Source organism: Strongylocentrotus purpuratus, unplaced genomic scaffold (assembly GCF_000002235.5).
Source record: "Strongylocentrotus purpuratus isolate Spur 01 unplaced genomic scaffold, Spur_5.0 spur5_scaffold_11, whole genome shotgun sequence".
NCBI classification, from domain to species: Eukaryota; Metazoa; Echinodermata; class Echinoidea; order Camarodonta; family Strongylocentrotidae; genus Strongylocentrotus; species Strongylocentrotus purpuratus.
In genome coordinates, this window is record NW_022145596.1 from 29,338,306 (window position 1) to 29,363,166 (window position 24,861).

At 37.8% G+C, this 24,861-nt stretch overlaps 1 protein-coding gene and 1 non-coding gene across 2 annotated transcripts; one reads left to right on the top strand and one right to left on the bottom strand.

The window, feature by feature from the left end:
- Window positions 1-3,699: 3,699 nt before the first annotated feature.
- LOC583965 (coelenterazine h 2-monooxygenase) lies at window positions 3,700-24,706 on the top strand. The gene is made up of 3 exons (XM_030981127.1): window positions 3,700-3,812; window positions 4,632-4,707; window positions 23,381-24,706. The coding sequence occupies exon 3, from the start codon at window positions 23,392-23,394 to the stop codon at window positions 23,896-23,898; it is 507 nt and encodes a 168-aa protein (XP_030836987.1). The 5' UTR covers window positions 3,700-3,812; window positions 4,632-4,707; window positions 23,381-23,391; the 3' UTR covers window positions 23,899-24,706.
- On the bottom strand, window positions 22,635-22,706 carry TRNAK-UUU. Its single transcript has one exon. It is a non-coding gene; the product is annotated as a tRNA-Lys (tRNA).
- Window positions 24,707-24,861: the final 155 nt, after the last annotated feature.

Sequence of the window (24,861 nt, forward strand, 5' to 3'; positions counted from 1 at the left end):
GCGGAGACATTTTTTTTTAACCCATTGCCTACTGGAACCGAGTGGTCCCTGTGTTAAGCCTATGGTTAAACGTGATATTCTCTCTATATATATATCAGCGGGAAAATGAAATGTGTATCAACTTCTATTCTGATCGGAAGGGGGCTGATACAGAAAACATGTTGTAAATATGAACTGTATAAAGGTAGTACTAAGTATATATGATCATAATATTAATTGTTATAATATATCGTTATCTTAGAGAACATGTATATTATTTTGCGCGTGTCTGCGTGTGTGTATGATTTTTAGGAATATTGTTTCATCAGTTAGAAAATTTGTATTATCCTTGGTGCCTTTTGCTTTTATAATGAGCTCACCTTTGTCAGAATTACAAGAGAGTAGCATGACTATTTTGAGCAGCGTTAATTATAAATCGCAAGTGAAAAAATATATATTTAAGATCTGGTATATGTTAATTATACTTTTATTGAACATGAAATATACAGACAATGAGTAACTAATATATATCACATTAGACGAGAAAAATAATATGTTTAATTTTGTTCCACTTTTTCTGTTTTCAAGCAAACATTCATTATCCCCTACCAGGGCAACTTTCTTCACTATGTTCTTGATATGGATCGAATACTTTGTCTACAGTAGCTTATATCTATATTCCATGAGCTTGTATACTTATTAACGCATTTTTTTCTTCTTTTAACTTAACAGTATTATTACGTTTGCTCTCGACCTTAAATAGAAACATGATGATACATGATGCAAAATAGAAAGATGATGAGTACAATTGTGGATCAGTTATTCTTAGGCCTATATTTTTATATAACGTTTTTACTTTAATATATTTGTAACTGAACAGGCTACAATTGGACTCTTTCTTCTTCTTTTTTTTTTGGGGGGGGGGGTGAGGGGGGCTTGAGCCCCTAGCTACCGCCCCCTCTACAACAGCTATGAATACACCCCCATAACAGAAGTGCATTTTAAGGATTTGATATCGGAATCACTTCTTTATTAAGGTCTACTGTCTGACGTTATCAAAATATAGGTTTGATCGAAAAACTTTCTTCCAATTTTGTATATAGTAATGATCAATGACAATTAATATTAATATCATGAATATGTTTAAGTATTGCATCCTAAGTTACGTTTAGGAATGTTTTATTATATGCCTCGTGCCTTTCGTTTACATTATAAGAGGCAAAACATCAGCAAGTATTTCAGCGTTGCGTAATGTTATACTTTATTTTATGTGCAAAACGTGTCAAGGGATAGATTTGTGTGTTTTTGTTACAAAATGTAATTGTTCATGTTGTGGTGTATTTGATGTACTATGTTCTATGTAATAGAAAAGTTCAGATTGTATCGTGCGTTATGCCCCGGTGGTGCCGCCGGGCCGACTACGAATCGACGGGGGAAGGAGGGGGGGGAGGGCTATAAATGTTATTTTCTCCGTAGCCTCTCTTTTTCCATTTTGTGTCGGTCTAGTGGTCGTATCGTCTGTGCGGCCGGGGTATACAGAAGTATCATGCTATGTTTGTTATATGTTACACGGAAATATGGAACAACATGATTGTAAGTGTAAAAAAATATGAATATTAATTTATTTTTCTGCCAAAAAAATGTTACGCATCTTTTGTAAATTGTGTTTTCTGACCAATAAAACTTATCAGGAATAGAATATAAAACAAAATAAGGGGTGGGGGTACGATTCTTGAATTTATATATATATGCCCCTTTTAAATTCATTTGTAAATCTAGACTCGCTACTAAATACTCCAAAACAGTATTGCATTTTAAGGATTTGATGTCAGAATCATTTCTCTATTCAGGTCTACTATCTGATGCTGGCTAAAATTGGGTTTAATCGAAACACTTTCTTGCAAATTTTTTATACAGTAATGATTATAAATATCAATGTCATGAAATATTAAATTGCATAATGAGCTCGCAATTAAAATGAAATAAATGGAGGAGAAATAAGCAACATATTGCATGTAAATAGAATAAAAGCAATGCTTATGTACTTACAGTTATTTACATGAATAACATAATTATTCATCCCCCTTGTAAATTTGATTTTGTTTGTGTGCGTGTTTTTCGTAATTCAACAATGGAATGTGGGTTGGCTAAATTACTATGTTGAATAATTTTAGATGTTCGGCTTAATTATGTCATGAGCTCGAGAAAGAAGAAAATCGGAAGAAAAAAAAGATTTTTCAAATAGGCCTACATGTACTTAAAAAAAAATACAAAAACTTTTTAAGTGTATGGTAATTTAAATGTTACCTGTATATACCCTGGAAAATAATGTAATACAAAAAGTTGAATGCAGTTGTGAAATAAAAATTAAGTAGAATCATGTCAGGATGTAAAAGTGCGAATGGAAGGTTGATCAAATATGAATGGTACTAAAACAGGGACGTTGCAGATGCAGAGACAAGGATCGAGGGCCATTGCCCTCCCCCCCCCCCCCCTCCCCCACCCATACACACACAGACGCCCAAATCTGTACTGGAAATCAAGCTGCATGCCGACTCACTTTAGTGATATGACCCAAATTTGAAAAGAACACCACAATCAGTTCTGTACATACTACATTTTCTTTTGTTATAGTCATTTTGTTTTATTTCCTCCAAATGTGTAATACAAACAAAATCATACAATTTAATAAAATTAACGTTTTCAATATTGATTGATTATACATAAACATAATTAAACAAAAACTCATTTGCAGTATATATAACTTTGCAACAAAGTAAACTTATAAGTACATAAACATAATTTATTTATAAAGTGTAAATGTTAATCATTTATAAAAAAAAAAATATGTTAAAACAAACACACAAACGCACACAATCTCTCTCTATCTCCCTTTTAGTGACTGTATGATTATGTTTGTCTTTGTATTTCTCTATGCATGTCTGTGTGTCTTTCTCTGTCTTTCTTTGTATCTCTCTATGTATGTGTGTTTGTGTGTCTGTGTGTCTTTCTCTGTCTCTTCTCCTCTCTCAATATCTCAATGTCGGTCTCAATTTCTTTCCCGCTCTCTTTCTCTATTTCTCATTCCCTCTTCCTCTCTCTCTCTCTCTCTCTCTCTCTCTCTCTATTTATCTCAATTTATTTATCTATGCCCCCTTTTGTAAACATAGAAAAACGAAACTAAAACTTGTTATGTACATAATGTTAGGAGTATTAATTCTTCAGGAGCACACTTCAATCCAAGCTCCCTCCCGTCCAGGCACCTGATTATTCATATCTAGATATACCATACTGCATGGCACACCTGAACAATGTTCCCACTTAAGTACATGTATGCAAACCGAAATTTGGAACAGGTTCAATATATTTGATACGGCGTCAAGTTTATATAGTCAGGCTCGGCAAGATGGCGTTCCGTTCTATTGGAAGTCGTCTGCAAACCATGTTGGGGCATAAAAATATTGCTAGCGTAAATCTAGTTGCCAGAGTGGCCTCGCGTTTTCAGTCCACGATACCTCTCGTGACGGCTGGTGAATGGTGGGGGAAGTGCCAGAAAGTCGATGTTTTGGGTGAGAAGATGTCATATTACGACTCGGATACCAAAGACAGCAGTACTAGTAAACACGCAGTGATATTCCTGCACGGTAACCCGACATCTTCGTATCTGTGGAGGAATATCATACCACGCGTAGAACCCATCGCTTGATGTCTCGATCGCTCCAGATCTCATTGGACAAGGACGTTCTAACAAGCTTGCCAACCATTCATACCGATTTGTTGATCACTACCGCTATTTGTCTGCTTGGTTTGACTCTGTCAACTTACCAGAAAAGGTATTACAGAAGAAGAAAAAATCGTTTCAATGCTTTATATCTATAACATGTACCCTGAAATAAACGGTAGAAGTTATGTTTACATCCTTTTGCTTCCATGTTTTGATATAAGATTTGAAATTGCACGTACTGAATCCTGGCTATACCGGGACACTGCTCCCTCGGATCCATTTAATGGCGTCAAATGGGGGGGGGGGGCGGAATGAAGAGGGAAGATAAAGATTATAGGGCCCCTCTATTTTCCTAATCCAAGAACATATTATTTCACATTGTCTTCGACGTAGTGAGAACATCCTTCATTGATGCTGGTGGTATGTCCGGGCTCCTGGTTGTCACTTGTGACAATGAGACAATGACCCCGCCCCCTCCCCTCCCCCCAAACAAAAATAGTGATAACAAATACAATGAAAATGATAATAAATAGATAGATAAATACATTTCGAAAGGACAAAATGAATAATCGATAAATTAATTTAGAAAGGACAAAATAAATAATCGATAAAAAAAATTTAGAAAGGACAAAATAAATAATAGATAAACAAAGAAATATACAATAATAATAAATAAATTGATTACATGTATTAGTAACAACGTTCGCTCTGTTTTAAGAAGATTCATTTTAAACACAGGATTTCCAAACTCTAAATATATATACCTTTTGTCATAAGAAACAAGGACATTTTTCATTTTATTAAGCGCTTATATATCTTATACCATAAGCGAGAAAAATAGACACGATCAATTATTGAAACCACTCCCGATTTCTAATTGGTGTAATTAAAAGCGAATACGAAAAGTTCACGTGATCTCTATTTTCAGGTGACCATAGTGTGCCATGATTGGGGTTCAGGCCTGGGCTTCCACTGGTCAAATGAGCATAGAGATCGACTTGAAGGTCAGTATTAAAGTTATTATTATTATTATTATTTATTCGGCAACAAACAGAGAAAACCGTTGAATACAAAACAAGAGTACATTTGGAAAAGAGTCTAAATAACTAAATAACTGTAACCCGAAGGTTTTCTTTTACAATCCATGGTAACAATAAAATTTTGAGGTGTAACAATTTATGAATCACTGTGTAATCAACAATTATAATCATCATTGACAAGATAACATTTATTTTAAAAAAAAATAATAATAATAACCCCTCCCCCCCCCCCCCCCCCCACAAAAAAAAGCATACGATCGCCCGATGAGGGACTTGAACCCGCGACCCTCTGATTAAAGTCAGATGCTCTACCGACTGAGCTAACCGGGCTTCGATATGAGTGGTTTTACTAAAAAAAATTAGATTATTTGTAACTAGGAAGGGGTAAATTACGTGTTAACATATCTCCTCCGTATTATTGGCTAGTACGTTTTCGTAAGTATGCGACTGGATTAATTCATAACAGCACTTCTTTTTATTTTTTGTTAAACTTTACTTTTACACCAACATAAATTAAAAATACTTTTATGCAAGGGAGTGAAGCATACAAGTATATTTACTTTATGTGAAACTTTGCACTTTAGAGCACTTCAAAAATTATTGTGTTGTAGCCTCATACTCATTATTTGTTGTATATGTATATTTGAACATATACACATAATTGCATTATTCAACGCCGCCGCCCCTGAAAGAAGTTATGAATGATTTTGATTGTGTACCTTTTTTTTCTATAGGTCTAGTCCACATGGAGAGTATTATAAAAACCCCTCCCAGGATGGGAGCTCTTCAACGACGACACTATACGGGAGGTCATGCAGGGAATCCGGTCTGAGGCCGGCGAAGAGATGGTCCTCAAGCAGAATCTCTTCGTGGAACAGCTCCTTCCTTTCGCCGTCAGCCGGAAGCTACGGCAGGAGGAGATGGACGCCTACCGTGAGCCCTTCAAGAACCCTGGAGAGGACCGACGCCCCACCCTTACCTGGCCCCGCGAGATCCCCATCATGGGCGATGGTCCGGATGACATGATCGTAAGAGCGACAGCCTACAGTGCCTTCCTCAAGGAGTCTGCCGATCTACCCAAACTCTGCGTCCACGCCACTCCTGGGTTCTTCAGTGACTGGATTGAGAAGACCACCAAGAATTGGCCCAATCATAAGATTGTCAAATGTGAAGGGCATCATTTCCTCCAAGAAGATTCCCCCATCCAGATCGGGGATTACATCCATGAGTTCTTGTCTGGTATCTACAAGTAGATAAATCGTCTAGCTTCCCTCTACTAACATAACTGCAGTAGTTGGAAGCATGATGCCCATTTGCTTTACACGTCCTCCTGCTCTGTAAATATACAGATAAGATATACAGACTTAAAACCTTTCACATTGCTCCTGAAAGTCTGAAGTGATTGCCCGTATAGAAATTTGCTCGGTTTGTCGGTTGTCATGCGACCTTATACTAAGATCGCGAGCAATACATAAAGTCGAACAGAAAAGGGCAATGTGGCATGCCAGGTCGTCTTTGTATAGAGATAAATAACGTAATAATGAAACGTGTTATCAATTAATAAACTGGCTACTAGTACTAAAATGGAAAGAAAAAAACAAATAGATGGGAATTGAAGAGGAGTACTTAAATCACATGAATCAGCTCATAAATGGATATAGTTTTCAATTCAATTTTAAATCCATTTAAACTTTGCTGCTTGTAAGTGTCGGCTTGCATGGTGATGTAGATATACAGTAGGCTTGCGGGTGCACTCCTGACGACGGATAGTAAACCTGTTCGAAACGTCGAGCCATTCATCCTCTCCAAGCGCTATAGTTCTCCTTAGAACTATAAGCTAAGAAAGATAACAAACAGTCCTTTTCAGGACTACACATCCCCAAGAATGATTACCGAGTCAGAGTCCTTTTTAGGACTCCTCAACCCTCTCTCTCTCACACACACATGGTGCACCCGCAAGCCTACTGAACATTTAAATTTTGTTTTAAAATGTATGCCACTTTCATAATGATGCGTAATATAAATCAAAGCACGGTTCAGATAGAAGTGTGACATACTTGGAAAGGAGTATAACAGCTCCAAAGGAAAGCTCTTATAGGAGGACAACTCATATTTTGCACGGTATGTAACATGGGTAACCATGGTAACTATTCCTATGAAATGTTGACACAAGGTCGGTTATGTCATTATACAAATAAAACGCAAACTATGGGACCTTTTCTCTTTCATTTAGTTCAGTAACTCATACACTATGAACGTATTTCCATGCTTCACCTAAAATCCAATGATAATTTCATGTGATGATTTTAGGCTTGAGTAGAGACGCCTTTCGGTGTTATTTAACATTTATCACACCAATATAAAAAAAAAAAATCTTTCTTTAATCGATACAATTTGTTCACTGCCGTTTCTTCTTATTACTACATCATTGCTATCCCTATTATCTAGAAATTACATATACTTGTATTACGCTGTGTACTTGGTATCTATTTTATATAATTGTTTGGTCGAGGCCTATGTTGCTGCTAAGATATTTCTTGTTCTATTTTTATCTTCGTTTTCTAACTGATTATACTACACTTGTCAATATAATTTGTGTAGATCCACTTTTCCATCGATTTATTTTTTTATCAAGATGTTTGCATATCCCCCCTCTCCTCTCCTTCCCTTTTTCTTGTAAATAGTCTCATCGTCAGCTCTTAAGTTTGTATTTCTTTCTATATGCAGGATCATTATGTAAAACAGCCTGCGAGCTGATCAATGTTATCCTGTTAAAAGATTTTTTAATAAATAGATACATAAATAAATGTACAACACCTCACCCCCTTCCAGATGCAAGGCCTATACGTCACTGATCAGATAATTTTGAAATTTTCGTTTTGTTTTTCAATATAAGGTCATCTTTTCTCATGTCATATGTAAATTGTCTTTATATTTTACAGTCTGCTAATGAAAAACGATACTGGCAAAATACTGATCGCATTAAATCCCGCCATTTAATAAACTAACACGAATAACGGACTAGAGAGTGTAATTATTGGAATGCATACTTAGTTGTCTTGTGAAACCGAATAGTAAAACGTAGAAAAGAAGAATAAAAAAAGGATGATACTCGAAAAAAATTGGCCTCGTAAAATCCCGCCACTAAGTCAACACGGGCAAAATTATCAGGGAATATGAGATATCTTTTAACAATCAAGACCGAAAAGGAAGACTTACTTCATGTTTCTAAATATGTATAATTGTAGATGTTGGTATACATCTCGTCTCTTTTATTTACGAAGACGTTATGGGTGTGTTTTATACTATGTTTCACCAAACTAAATCGTAAATCTCGTCCTCTATTCCCCCCTTCTCTCTCTCTCGCTCTCTCTCTCTCTCTATCTCTTTCTTTCTCTCTCTCTCCTCTCTGTCTATGTCTCTCTCTCCCCCCCCCCCCTTTCCCCTCGCCCTCTTTCGCCCTCTCTCTTTTTGTCTGTCTATCTGTCTTTCTCTGTCTTTTTTTCATTCTCTCCTCTATCGTTTAACTCTCATTTCTCCCTGTTACCTTCTCCCATTTCTCTCTCTCACCTCAATCTCTTTACTCCCATGTTTTTCTCTCTCTCTCTAAAAATTCTAAAAAAAAGCTTCTAAAAATTTCCACAGTTCCCATATTTGATCACTTAATCGAAAGTCCGTTACTGTAAGCACAAAACTAACTTCATAGAGCATGTACAATGCACTGTGCAAGAAAGTTCTACTGTATACTCGAAGCCACACACATTATATCTTAATAGATACACGAACAAACTAACTCCCAAAATGCATACAAAAATTGCCATACAGTAATTGCCATTACCTTATATTTGGAATAAAATCACATCATTGATTTAACAAAGACAACATATTTGTGATACAGGTATATAGAAATTTAGCATTTTGTTTCTTTAGCGTAGGATAATAGATATACTTTGAAATTGAAATGATTTCATTCGATATTAAAACAAAACAGAATTTAAAATAAAACAAATATACAAGTTAAAGACACGTGAGAGAGCAAGCAATAAAAACAAGAACAAATATATTGGATCAATAAAGAATTCAAATATGAAGCAGAGATACTTAAGTTGAAATTGAAATGATTATCACAAAAGAAATTACAGTCTACGAGTGTTTTGGTTCTCATTTTATTGTACGGTATTGCTACTCTATACAGTTGACGACTAAATTGTTCATACCATCACCAAGTTTTGTAATTTCTTAAGTATGTGTAAAATTGATTTGTCCCTATTTATTTTTCTTGAGAATGTGACAAATTAAAACTTACTTCTAAAAGTATTCAAGATATTCCTCAATTAAACAAGTTTTATTTATGAGTTAATAAAATAAACAAAACATTTTTTGTTGTTGTAAATACAAGGGTATGGATATATTGCTAACTATATGTCCTTAGGCCGGCTTCCTAAGAAGTAAAATGGGGAAATGTCAGCGAAAAAATGACAAAAGTAAAATATCTGAGATAATATATCAAAGGTAAAAATAATAATAAAATAATAATAATAGCCTAATAGTCCACTCCAAATTTTATTAAACCGAAACGGAAATGCTTTTTGCCCAATTGATCGTGAGCCCGGCAGCCACTGAGCAGCGCCAGATCGACGTTGCTCTATCCCTTATTGATGAACGCCAAACAAGGTAGCAACAATTCCCATCTTTTAACGTCTTTGGTATGACGCGGCCGGGGTTCGAACCCACGACCTCCCGGTTGTATGGCGGACGCTCTACTGACTGAGCCAACACTCCGGAAAACACTTTACGAAAGAGAAAAGGTGGTCCAATACCCTCAAAATTCTGACAAGAAAAGAAAGAGAGAAATGAAGAAGAAGAAAGAGGAGGAATAAGAGGAGGAATAAGAGGAGGAGAGGAAGAAGAACAAAAATTTGTCATTATATTTTGGGATATTAATTTCCACAACAAGAAGGATAAATCACGGTCTTGGTTCCCCCAACCGCCTTTGTATGTTAGAATGTATGTAATTTATATATTAAGTATGTTTACATTTGTTATGCCAATTGTTGCATTACTACACCCTCTAAAAAACTCAGATCTGCCCCTGGTGTATAATTATGATCCGTCTACTTAAAGATACTTGATAGGAATTCCTTGATGTAATCACCAGTCTGGATGGGTGAATCTTCCTGAAAGAAATGCGACCCTTCAACCTGGACTACCTTATGATTCGGCCAATCCTTCGTAATCCCCGTGCCCCATTCACTGAATAATCCAGGAGTTGGGAGGATGCGAAACTTTGGGAGATCCTCAGTCCCCTTGATCCAGGCGTGGTAGGCCGTAACTATGGCGACCGTTTCCTCTGGGCCCTCTCCCTGGATCGGGATTTGACGGGGGAAGGTGAGTAGAGGGCGTCGGTCCTCTCCAGGGTTCTTGAATGGCTCCCGGTAAGCGTCCATCTCCTCCTGGCGAAGCTTCCTCTTGATGGCGAGCGGGAGGATGGTTTCTATGAACATGTTCTTCTTCAGGATCATCTCTTCGCCGGCATCCGAGCGCAACGCCAGGAAGATGTCCCGCATAGAGTCGGGGAAGATGTCCCAAGTCATGGCTGGTAGACGCCTTCCATGTGGACGATAGCTAAAGAAATTGTGAAAAAATCATACTTTTTAAGTTCACCAAAAAATGTGCCCCACTTTTTGTCCGAGAGGGTATCTGAAAATTTGAAAAACATCTTTTGATATATGTCCGATATTTTTTAAATTAGAAAGTACCTTAAAATATAATATCCTTTCTACAATTTTGTGCTTGTCAAACAAAATAAAATCATAGTGTAGCCACTGTACCCCCTCTGTTTTGAACAGTCTTGGAGTCACCCTGGACTGCGTGTGTAGGTAGGGGAATGGGAAGGCAAATAGGAGCAAGTGGGGATATATATTACCAACTAACACTGAAACAGACTGTGAGGGCGGGCAGGGCCCAAAGAGCATTGACCATCTACTGAGCTGTGACATGCTAAATGACGCATGCATTGAGAGGAACTTGGCAGATGCTAACGACGTGCTTTTTACTTCTGCAAGAGGAAAAATTTCCCTGTAGGGCCATGCATTATGGTTCAAGGCATGCCCACATACAGGATTTTTTTTTATGTTGGGGGTCAGGGCAAAAATGCAATGAATTATTGACAAATTATTGCATTTTCTTTTCTTTCTTTTTTTATTGTGGGGGCGGCGACATACCCTAGCCCCCGCTGCGTACAGTCATGATTCAGTGGCTAAGCAATGGCCTTGTTATTGTGAAGCCCCAGAATAAAAACCGTGTCGATCAGCTATATTAGTGCCTTTTTGTGAGGCATTAATTCTCATTACTGTGATTTCTGACTTAAGGACGAAGGTCCCCTAGTTGATTAGCATAGTAGCATACACATGCTTTAGCAGTCACGCAAAACAAACACTCGCAAACTATTATTCAATACATTCTGAGAATGTATACTATTATTTATAGTATTTATATAGTATTTAATTATAATATTTATACTATTAAGAATAAATCATTGTCAAAATCATTCCATAAATTGGGGTAAAAATAATATATGACCAACAGTATGAATATTATTGTGTAAGCAGAGTCTGGTTGATGGAATTGAAGATCAGTAATAAACGTCAAGCATGGTTTAAGATGATAAGATAAAGTATTTTACTTCCTATTTTCTAGATTTTCTCGAGTTTCTGTTTCAGTGTTCAATGTGGTGATTGATCCCTAAAATCACGTTTACCCTCCGCCCCTTATTATTATTATATTATTATTATTAGGCATTTAGCTACGCTATTCATAGTACACTATATCACAGCGCTTACAATAATAACCACAAATCATAACATAACATAACATTGAACAAAAAAAAAAAATAGCGAATCAAGTAGGAAATAAATAGGTTTTAAGGAGTTTCTTAAAAACATCCACTGATGCAGCAGCTTTGATACTGGAGGGAAGTTTATTCCACTCCTTAGCTGCTGCAACAGTGAATGTGCGATCTCCTGCCTTACTACGAGCCACATGAAATGTCAGTCGAAATGGGTCTGCATTGGAGCGAAAGTTTGTACGTACAGGTTGATACAACTCAAGACAGTCACTAAAATACTCTGGTGCCTGATCATGAAAAAATTTGTATACAAATAAAAGAATCTTAAAAACAATCCTCTGTTTGATTGGCAACCAATGAAGGGATGTTAGTAGAGGCATGGCATCGTGACGACGGTCTAAACGAAAAATAATACGAGCCGCCCAGTTCTGTAAACTTTGAAGTCTTCTTATATATGTTTGAGGGACTTCTGTAAGCAACCCGTTACAATAATCCAACCGGGAAAGAACATGGCTGCGAATCACATGATGACATGCATCTTCAGATACATACTTCCTAATCTGTGATACATTCTTCAACTGATATCGTACAGATTTACAAAGCTGGTCTATTTGGTTAGACATGGACATATTGCAATCAAAAATGACACCAAGGTTCTTGACCGATGTAGATGGTGCAATCTGGGTGGTTCCGAATGTAAGATTAACATCATTAATGTTTCCCAAGTTGTGTTTCGAGCCGATTACCAAAAAATCTGTCTTTCCTCATTTAGTTTAAGCTTATTCCTTCCCATCCACATACTTATATCTGTGACACAATCTGAAAGAGTTTTTAATGCAGTATTTAAGCCATTAGGTTGCTTAGGGTTAAATGTAACATACAACTGTGTATCATCAGCGTAAGTGTGATATGAAACGTTATAATGTCTAGCGATGTCTGGGACAGGCAAAGTATATATAGTATATCCTATGGGTCCAAATACAGATCCTTGAGGGAGACCTACTTTGTTAGAAGCTACTACTGACTGTTTCCCCCTAATTTCAACACATGTGGACCAGTCTTCCAAATATGACCTAAACCATCTCAGAGCTGCACCCTCGATTCCTAGCCTTGTTGATAACCGACATATTAAAATATGACGGTCAATAGTATCGAAGGCTGCTGATAGATCTAATGACAACAATAAAACTACTCGACTTTATCCATAGCAGACAAAATATAATTTTTTACTTTGATAAGTGCGCTTTCAGTACTATAATAGGGTCTATATGCAGATTGGTTAGGATCCCACAATCTATTTTCATTCATGTGATCCGTGAGTCTACGACAAGCAACTTTCTCAATGAGCTTTTCCAAGAAACTTAAATTTGACACAGGTCTATAATTTGACAAGCAGTCTTTATCAAGATTTTGCTTCTTGATAAGAGGTCTAATTATGGCTGACCTAGCTGCAGAAGGGAATGTACCTGTTTGTAATGATGAATTAACAATATTTGTCAATACAGGAAGAAGACAATGTACATGTTCTTTTAAAAACCAAGTTGGAATGGGATCCAAACTACATGACTTACTAGGAGAAGCCAGAATAATTTTCAATAACTCATCTTCAGTTGTAGGATCTAAACACGAAAATGATTTTACATGCACTTGATTATACATATCCGGATCAAATGTAGAAATGTGCTGTTCATCATTAATGCTGCCCTGAATCTTCTTTATTTTATCACCAAAGAATGTTAAAAAAGTTATTACATAATGTCTCAACTGAGTCGTGTACAGGAAGAGATGGTATCTTTCTATTCAACAAATAATCAACTGTCTTGTAGAGATCCTTATTTTCACACGAGGATAGAGTACTATGAAAATACGCTATCTTTGTGCGACAAATCAGATTTGATGAATAACGTTGTTTGTCCAAGAATTCATCTCGATCAACATCTGATTTAGTCTTTTTCCATTTTCGTTCTGCTCGACGTTTCTCACGACGTGCCAAATGAATGTCATCGTTGTACCACAGCATCCTTCGTCGTACAGGGCGTTCTTTTGAGGTTGGAGGGGCAGATTCGTCCAGAAGTGATTGCATAGTTTCATTGTACCACTTGAACCCAGATTCAGGATCTCCTTGTGGTTAAAATCCAAAATTGACTCACACAAAGCTGTCAAGAATATTTCCTTGTTGATTGCTTTAAAATTTCGAGATATTGTGAGAATCTTTTGTGGTTGCGGTAAAGGTATGTCTAATTGAACATCAATAACAAAATGATCAGACATTTGTACATCATAGATATTACATTTCTTAATTAAGGATTCCGTCTCTCTTACCTTCGAGTCTATCCCTGTGCTCATTACACCAGTGGAAGCCAAGGGCTGTACCCCAGTCGTGACATACGACGGTTATCTGAAAATAAATATGTGGGAAGGACTTTTCATCAATATGTTTTATAGGTAGAACATATCACATTTGTAAATGCCATATTTTTCCTTCGACGAAAAACAAAGTTTGCACGTTTTATGATATTGCAGGCGTTAGCATATTGTTAGAATCACCATTTTTTTCTGAATTTGTTTAAGTACATGTATTACAGGCGCGGATCCAGGATTTCTTAGGGGAGGGGGCCCAACTTTTTTTTTTTTTTGCTCCCGAAAATTTGAAAATCGCGCCGGCCAAAAAGTCGCTCAGTGGGGGGGGGGGGGGGGGGGGGGGGGGGTTAAGCGGACATTTTTTTTTTTTTTTTTTTGGAGTCCCAAACAAAAATCGCAACGACTCAGCCAGCCGAAAAGTCGCTCATGGGGGGGGGGGGGGGGGGGGGTAGTGAGCACAATTTTTTTTTTTGGTCTCGGAAATTTATAGGGGGGGGGGGGGGGGGGGGGGGGTAAGCGGACATTTTTTTTTTTTTTTTTGAGTCCAAAAAAAATTGCAACGACTCAGCCAGCCGAAAAAGTCGCTCAGTGGGGGGGGGGGGGGGGGGGGGGGGGGTAGTGTGAGCACAATTTTTTTTTGGTCCTCGAAAATTTTAAAATTTGCACCCCCCCCCCCCCTTTGAGCGCCGGGGGGGGGGCCAACCCCAAAAAAAAAGGTAAAAATCGCGTGATTTTGCATGATTTTTTTCTCAGGGGGGGGGGGGGGGCCCCCCCCCCCCCTGGATCCGCCACTGATGTATTATCAATTGAAATTCGTATCAAATAATTTGCTTTCACAGTCAAACGTTCCGCTCTCTAAAAGTAAAACAAAAAAGTATATAATGTATCTTTAACAAAAATGAAACATGTCGACGAAGCTACATCTAACATTGCCACATATGAAAGCAAACGAGGTATTATTAGAATGATGATGTAAATCCTAATCCAACGATTTACTCCTTACCCGTAACAGTTCAGTCATTACTACGCGTAACCAGTTAATACAAAAAAAAGTGCTAATGACCTGTCACCAGCATTTTAATACCGACCATTTAATGCTCCGGCAGATCTTAATTTGTCAGTCGACTCTGATCTATAATATTTGAAGATGAGAATCCTTCATCAAGTGATGTCCTCGTCATCATTTATAAAACAATAAATAACTGATATAGTCCGAACGGTTTTGCTTGGGTCTCGGGCGTTTGATTGTTCCAAGGTATCTTGCGTGGACATTTCTCACTAATGCCCTCATTGTTGTCACTATTTGCACAATAACAACCTCATTTATATATTTTTTATAAGCTGATGAAGCGGATCCTAATCAAATGATTGGTTGAGAGCGTACACATGACCAGGCATTTATTTTGCTTCACACGTAATTTTACTAAGACCGGTCATTAATCTTATTATATACCTCATTTAAGAAATCCAGCCATTTGATTGGTCGAAATTGCATTCATAAACTTTAACTATCCTGTAAAATTCCGGTAAAATTCCGAACCATTGTAATAGTTTAAAAAATAGTTCTAAAATCCCAGTAACCATGGTTACCCATAGGTTTACATGTAAAAAATGGTTTGAGCAATCGAGGATACCGTACGTGTGCGAAGAATTGGTCGGTATGTTCATACAAGACAAGACAATTCCAAACAAGACAAAAATGGCTCAAGAACCTCCCAAGATTTCAACCTATCAAATGCAAGACTCGCTGACAGCAAGAACAACAAAAAGGGTACGTGAAATTATCCATAAACATGTTCGTAGTTGCTGAAAATGAAGTACCAGCATAGACGTAGACGAAAATAGATCTAGTAGTCAGGGTGTCTGATCGCGCACCCGATGTTGTGTGCTGAAATTCTTCCCATAGAGATTGAACGCAATGCAGTCTCTAGCAGTCTACGTGCATTGCGCGACCATGCAAAAAAAGTCAAGTTTTTTTTTTTTCAATTCGAGATTCAAACCTTTATCTGTTGTGATCCTGAAGGTGATGCTCAATAAGTAAGGTGTCATATGAAAGCGCAGGTTCTTCTCATATTTCCACCAGGGCGGCCCACCCCCAAAATTGTAAAAAATATCTTGCTTAGACTAGAATCTAGATCTAGTCTACTCTCAAAGATACACTCATAAAAAAAAAAAACCGTACAGATAAAACTAGAGAAAGGCGAAGGTGGTGTCATTAGTTGACTCTTTTGTTTTCGGCATATAAAAGTATTAATGACTGCTTTAATATTCGAGAAATAGTGTTTTGTAAGCTCTCGGGAAGGTTACAATTGGGCTATTGCCCTCGGCACGCCTCGGGCAATAGCACAATTCTAACCTTCCCTTGAGCGTATAAAAACAACTATTTCTCTCAAAGCAGTCATTAATATATACTAATGCCCTGACTGTTGTGTATTATTTGTATACCACTATACCTTTTCTGGTAATTTGAGGGCATCAAACCAGGCTGACAAGTATCGGTAGTGATCCAAGAAGCGGTAGGAACGGCTAGCCAGCTTATCCGACCTTCCCATCCCAATGAGATCAGGAGCCAGACACCTGGCGATGGGTTTACCTGTGGGATCACATTCCTCCAAAGATACGAAGACGTTGGGTTGCCGTGCAGGAACACGACGGTATGCTTTACCGCTCCTATTCTGGGGATCGGAGTCGTAATAGGACATCTTCGAACCTAAAACGTCGACTTTCTTGCATTTCCCCACCATTCATCGGCCGTCACGAGAGGAATCGCACTCTGGTTGCGTGAAGCCATTCTGGAAATCAGCCTACCAGTAGTTGTGAAACGTTTTGACCCCAATATGATTTGCAGGCTTGCCAACGAACGGAGCCCCTTTATATTACCGCGGATGAGTTGCCAAGTGTTAGTATTGGGCCCTAAATCAACAATGAAATGGCAAAAATTTCTCTCTCTTTTTTCTTGAACTTGTACTTCCACAAATGTAAATAACCATGAGCGTGCCCGAAAGACAGATCTATTGTAGACATTTCGAATGATGATCCTTACCTGGATAAATCATGATTTTGAACTAAGAGGCTCAATGAGAATAAATACCTTAACAAAGGGTACTAGCGCATCGATTTGGTTTCAAACCGTCACGGTTACGAGTCCACTGCTCTACCACCAGTGGCGGATCCAGGGGGCCCCCTCCCTGTCGCCCAAGGGGGGGGGGTGCAAATTTTAAAATTTTCGAGAGCCAAAAAACAAAAAAAATGTGCTCCCTACCCCCCCCCCCCCCCTCCCCCATCCCATCCATGGGCTTATTAAAAGGAAAGCAGTGTCATACTTAAAATGTACACTCACGTCACTTTAAATCTTGAAAAAAGGTTTAACTTTGGGCTAAACCCGATGGTATGTTACTGTCGGTGGCCTATGGTGTGTGTGTGTGTGTGTGTCGGGTGAGCGGAAAAAGGGGGCGCCCGCGGGTCGGTATGTTGTTGGTACTCAACTAGACATGATTGTAGAGCTCTTTTCCAGACATCTACCCCCTACGACAACCATCCTAGGACAACTACCCCGGACAACCATCCTAGGGGGTAGATATCCGGGGGTAGTGTCCTAGGGGGATTTGTTGGGGGTAGTGTTCGGTTGTTTTTTCACGGGGGTAGTTGTCCTAGGGGGTAATTGATGGGGGTGGTTATCCGGGGGTGGATGTTCAGGGGGTAGGTGTCTTGATACGGTGCAGCATGGTTAACACACAAAAGAGATATGCCAAACGCCATTGTAATGTTTGAATACTGACAATATTTTGAAAAATGGTTGACCTCGTATCCAATCCGGGGCCATTAGTGTGGCTCTTCGTGATAAAATACTTCTCGTAAACTTTTTCACCAATCTCTCTTTATATTAGCGGCGGCGGATAAATGAAATGTGTATCAACTTCTATTCTGGTCGGAAGGGGGGGGGGTTGATAAGAAAACATGTTGTAAATATGAACTGTATAAAGGTAGTACTAAGTATATATGATAATAATATTAATTGTTATAATATATCGTTATCTTAGAAAACATGTATAATTTAGCGCGTGTCTGCGTGTGTGTATGATTTTAGGAATGTTGTTTCATCAGTTAGAAAATTTGTATTATCCTTGGTGCCTTTCGCTTTATAATGAGCTCACCTTTGTCAGATTTACAAGAGGGTAGCTTGACTATTTTGAGCAGCGTTAATTATAAGTCGCAAGTGAAAAAATATATATTTAAGATCTGGTATAGTCAATTATACTTTTATCGAACATGAAATATACAGTCAAAAGTAACTGATATATATCACATTAGAAGAGAAAAAGAATATGTTTAATTTTGTTCCACTTTTTCTGTTTTCGAGCAAAATTTATTATCCCCTACCAGGGCAACTTTCTTCACTATGTTCTTGATATGGATCGAATACTTTGTCTACAGTAGCTTATATCTATATCCATGAGCTTGTATACTTATTAATGCATTTTTTCTTCTTTTAACTTAACAGTATTATTATGTTTGCTCTCGACCTTAAATAGAAACATGATGATACATGATGCAAAATAGAAAGATGATGAGTACAATGTGGATCAGTTATTCTTAGGCCTATATTTTTATAACCGTTTTTACTTAAATATATTGTAACTGAACAGGCTACAATTGGACTCTTTCTTCTTCTTTTTTTTTTGGGGGGGGTGGGGGGGGGGGGGGCTCGAGCCCCTAGCTACAACAGCTATGAATTTACCCCCATAACAGAAGTGCATTTTAAAGATTTGATATCGGAATCACTTCTTTATTTAGGTCTAATGTCTGGCGTTAGCAAAAATATAGGTTTGATCGAAAAACTTTCTTCCAATTTTGTATATAGTAATGATCAATGACAATTAATATTAATATCATGAATATGTTTAAGATGCATCCTAAGTTACGTTTAGGAATGTTTTATTATATGCCTCGTGCCTTTCGTTTACATTATAAGTGGCAAAACATCAGCAAGTATTTCAGCGTTGCGTAATGTTATACTTTATTTTATGTGCAAAACGTGTCAAGGGATAGATTTGTGTGTTTTTGTTACAAAATGTTCATGTTGTGGTGTATTTGATGTACTATGTTCTATTATGTAATAGAAAAGTTTAGATTGTATCGTGCGTTATGCCCAGGTGGTGCCGCCGGTCGACTACGAATCGACGGGGGAAGATGGGGGGGGGGGGCTATCAATGTTCTTTCTCCGTAGCCTCTCTTTTTTCCATTTTGTGTCGGTCTAGTGGTCGTATCGTCTGTGCGGCCGGGGTATACAGAAGTATCATGCTATGTTTGTTATATGTTACACGGAAATATGGAACAACATGATTGTAAGTGTAAAACAATATGATTATTAATTTATTTTTCTGCCAAAAAAATGTTATGCATCTTTTGTAAATTGTGTTTCTGACCAATAAAACAAAATAAGGGGTGGGGGGGGGGTACGATTCTTGAATTTATCTTATAAATATATATATACCCCTTTTAAATTCATTTGTAAATCTAGACTCGCTACTAAATACTCCAAAACAGTATTGAATTTTAAGGATTTGATGTCAGAATCATTTCTCTATTCAGGTCTACTATCTGATGCTGGCTAAAATTGGGTTTAATCAAAACACTTTCTTGCAAATTTCTTATACAGTAATGATTATAAATATCAATGTAATGAAATATTAAATGCATAATGAGCTCGCAATTAAAATGAAATAAATGGAGGAGAAATAAGTAACATATTGCATGTAAATAGAATAAAAGCAATGCTAATGCACAATATTTACAGTTATTAACATAAATAACATAATTATTCATCCCCCTTGTAAATTTGATTTTGTTGTGTGTGTGTGTTTTTCGTAATTCAACAATGGAATGTGGGTTGGCTAAATTACTATGTTGAATAATTTTAGATGTTCGGCTTAATTATGTCATAAGCTCGAGAAAGAAAAAAAAAATCGAAAAAAAAAAAAGATTTTTCAAATAGGCCTACATGTACTTTAAAAAAATACAAAAACTTTCTAAGTGTATGGTAATTTAAATGTTACCTGTATATACCCTGGAAAATAATGTAATACAAAAAGTTGAATGCAGTTGTGAAATAAAAAATTATGTAGAATCATGTCAGGATGTAAAAGTGCGAATGGAAGGTTGATCAAATATGAATGGTACTAAAACAGGGACGTTGCAGATGCAGAGACAAGGATCGAGGGCCATTGCCCACCCCCCCCCCCCATCCCCCACCCATACACACACAGACGCCCAAATCTGTACTGGAAATCAAGCTGCATGCCGACTCACTTTAGTGATAAACCCAAATTTGAAAAGAACACCACAATCAGTTCTGTACATACTACATTTTTTTTGTTATAGTCATTTTGTTTTATTTCCTCCAAATGTGTAATACAAACAAAATCATACAATCGAATAAAATTAACGTTTTCAATATTGATTGATTATACATAAACATAAACAAAAACTCATTTGCAGTCTATATACCTTAGCAACAAAGTAAACTTATACCTAGTACCTAAACATGATTTATTTATAAAGTGTAAATGTTAATCATTTATAAAAAAAAAATTTAAACAAACACACACACGCACACAATCTCTCTCTCTCTATCTCCCTTTCAGTGACTGTATATGTTTGTCTTATATTTCTCTAGCATGTCTGTGTGTCTTTCTCTGTCTTCTTTGTATCTCTCTACGTATGTGTGTTGTGTGTCTGTGTGTCTTTCTCTGTCTCTTCTCCTCTCTCAATATCTCAATGTCGGTCTCAATTTCTTTCCCTCTCTCTCTCTCTATTTCTCATTCCCTCTTCCTCTCTCTCTCCTCTCCTCTCTCTCTCTCTCTCTCTCTATTATCTCAATTTATCTTGTTATGTACATAATGTTAGGAGTATTAATTCTTCAGGAGCACACTTCAATCCCAGCTCCCTTCCGTCCAGGCAACTGATTATTCATATCTAGATATCCCATACTGCATGGCACACCAGAACAATGTTCCCACTTAAGTACATGTATGCAAACCGAAATTTGGAACAGGTTCAATATATTTGATACGGCGTCAAGTTTATATAGTCAGGCTCGGCAAGATGGCGTTCCGTTCTATTGGAAGTCGTCTGCAAACCATGTTGGGGCATAAACATATTCCTAGCGTACATCTAGTTGCCAGAGTGGTCTCGCGTTTTCAGTCCACGATACCTCTCGTGACGGCCGATGAATGGTGGGGAAGTGCCAGAAAGTCGATTTTGGGTGAGAAGATGTCATATTACGACTCGGATACCAAAGACAGCAGCAGTACTAGTAAACACGCAGTGATATTCCTGCACGGCAACCCGACATCTTCGTATCTGTGGAGGAATATCATACCACGCGTAGAACCCATCGCTCGATGTCTCGCTCCAGATCTCATTGGACAAGGACGTTCTAACAAGCTTGCCGACCATTCGTACCGATTTGTTGATCACTACCGCTATTTGTCTGCTTGGTTTGACTCTGTCAGCTTACCAGAAAAGGTATTACAGAAAAAAAAACGTTTCGATGCTTTATATTTATAACATGTACCTTGAAATAAACGGTAGAATTGATTTTTACATCCTTCTACTAGATTTTGATATGAGATATGATATTTTAACGTACTGAATCCTCGCTATACCGGGACACTGCTCCCTCGGATCCATCATGGTGTCAAGGGGGGGGGGGGGGCGGAATGAAAGAGTAGATAGATACATATTATAGGGCCCCTCCTATTTTCCTAATCCAAGAACATGTAACTTCGTGCCCATATTATGTCCGGGCTCCTGGTTTTCACTTGTGACAATGAGACAAAGACTCCCCGCAAACTTCCCTTCCCCAAACCGCCAAAAAAACTAATGATTATAATACAATAATAATAATAAATAATGCATAAATTTAGAAAGCAAAACAATAAATATTAGATAAATAAAAAAAATATACAATAATAATAGATTAATCAATTAAATAATAATAACGTTCGCTCTGTTTTAAGAAGATTCATAGTATACACTGCATTTCCGAACTCTAAAAATATCCACTTTTGACATTAGAAACAAGGACATGTTCTTCATGTTATCTAGCGCTTATATATCTTATATTATAAGCGGGAAATCAATCAATTATTGAAACCACCCGATTTCTAATTTTTGTAATTAAAAGCGAATACGAAAAGTTCACGTGATCTCTATTTTTCAGGTGACCATAGTGTGCCATGATTGGGGTTCAGGCCTGGGCTTCCACTGGTCGAATGAGCATAGAAATCGACTTGAAGGTCAGTATTAAAGTTATTAGAATTATTATTTATTCGGCAAAAGTAAAGCAAATCATTGAATACATAACAAGAGTACATTTGGAAAATAGTATTATGGATGCCAAGAAAAGATTAAAAATTAACTTAAAGGGGCATATGTTCCCGTATTCAAAAGCAGTGGCGGATCCAGTTGGGGGGGGCCGGCCCCCCTCCCCCCTGGGAAAAAAACGTGATTTTTACCTTTTTTGGTGGGGGGGCAAATTTTTAAATTTTTTGGGGCCAAAAAAAAAAAAAAGTGCTCACTAGGTTAGGTGTAACAATTTATGAATCAAGATAAAATTATTTAAACAAAAAAATTCAAACTTAAACCCTCGCCCCCGGGCCCCCAACAAAAGACATACTCTCGCCCGATGAGGGACTTGAACCGCGACCCTCTGATTAAAAGTCAGATGCTCTACCGACTGAGCTAACCGGGCTTCGATGTAGGTGCGTTTTACTAAATTTCTTTAACGTCTTTGAAACTTGAAAGGGGTATATTACATGTATACACATCCCCTCCGTATTCTTGGATACGCGAGTACCTACCTGGCTACCTGGCTGCCACCGTCAGTTGCTGGCGATTGGTGACCACATCTGCTCATCTTCTTGTTGTCTTTCTCCATTTGTTTCTATCCTGTGCTAATCTTTTGGCTTTTGAATATGTGAGACCTGTCCATTCTTTGATGTTATCAAACCACTGCTTTCTCTGCCTGCCTTTTTTCTTTTTCCTTCTACTTGGCTTTCTATTTTGGGTAAGCGAGCATGTTTTTGTTAGTCTGCGACTGCATTCATTCATAACAGCACCTTTTTTCTTTTCTTTTTTTACTTTACTTTCGCACCAACATAAATTAAATATACTTGTATGCTAGTAAGGGAGCAAAGCTCACAAGTATACATGTATATACTTTTTGTGAAACTTTGCAAATTAGGTGGGACTTTGCACTTTAGAGCACTTCAGAATAATTGTGTTGTAGCCTTGTACTCATTATTTGCTGTACATGTATATTTGAATATATACACTTATTGCATTATTCAACGCTCCCCCCCCCCGGATTTCCGCCCCTGAAAGTAGTTATGAATGATTGAGATTGTGTACCTTTTTTTTCTATAGGTCTAGTCCACATGGAGAGTATTGTACAACCCCTCCCGGGATGGGAGCTCTTCAATGATGACACCAAGCGGGAGGTCTTCCATGGATTTCGCTCTGAGGCCGGTGAAGAGATGGTCCTGAAGCAGAATATCTTCGTGGAACAGATCCTCCCTTTCGGCATCATCCGGAAACTACGACAGGATGAGATGGACGCCTATCGTGAGCCCTTCAAGAACCCCGGAGAGGACCGACGCCCCACCCTAACCTGGCCCCGCGAGGTCCCCATCATGGGTGATGGTCCGGATGACATGATCGTAAGAGCGACAGCCTACAGTGCCTTCCTCAAGGAGTCTGCCGATCTGCCCAAACTCTGCGTCCACGCCACTCCCGGGTTGCTCAGTGACTGGATCGAGAAGACCACCAAGAACTGGCCCAATCATAAGATGGTCAAATGTGAAGGGCATCATTTCCTCCAAGAAGATTCCCCCATCCAGATCGGGGATTACATCCGTGAGTTCTTGTCTGGTATCTACAAGTAGATAGATCGTCTAGCTTCCCTCTACTATCATATCTGCAGTAGTTGGAAGCATGATGCCATATTCCTTTACACGTTCTCCTGCTCCTATATATGTAAAGATACGGTAGAAAATCAGTTGACACTCGAAACCTTTCACACTGCTCCTGGAACTCTGAAATGATTGCCCGTATAAGAATTTGCTCGGTTTGTCGCATGTCATGATACGTACATAAAGTCAAACAGAAAGGGGCGCGGTGTGGCATGCGGAGGCGAATTTTCATATACATACATGACGTAACAAAACAATATATAATAAATTGATAATGGCTAATTGGAAAGAAAAATAAATCAATGGAAAATAATGAGAAGTCCTTAAATCAGTTGATAGGTGGGTATAATTCTCAATTCAATTTTAAATCCATTTCAATTTTATTTTAAAATTCATGCCACTTTCATAATATTGCAATGATGCGTAATATAAATCAAAGCACGTTTCAGATAGAATTGTGACATACTTTGAAAGGAGTATAACAGCTCCAAAGGAAAGCTCTTATAGGAGGAAAACTCATATTTTGCACGGTATGTAACATGGGTAACCATGGTAACTATTCCTATGAAATGTTGACACAAGGTCGGTTATGTCATTATACAAATAAAACGCAAAAAATGGGACCTTAGCCTTTTCTCTTTCATTTACTTCAGTAACTCATACACTATAAAGGTATTTCCATGCTTCACCTAAAATCCAATGATAATTTCATGTGATGATTTTAGGCTTGAGTAGAGACGCCTTTCGGTGTTATTTATCATTTATCACACCAATATAAAAACAAATCTTCTTTTAATAATCGATACAGTTTGTTCACTGCCGTTTCTTTTTATTACTACAGCATTGCCCACCACTATTATCAAGAAAATTACATATACTTATAATAGGCTGTATACTTGATCTATTTTATATAATTGTTTGGTCGAGGCCTGTGTT

Coding starts and splice junctions, on each gene's coding strand:
- LOC583965 (XM_030981127.1), top strand. CDS start 23,392: ATGGAGAGTATTGTACAACCCCTCCCGGGATGGGAGCTCTTCAATGAT.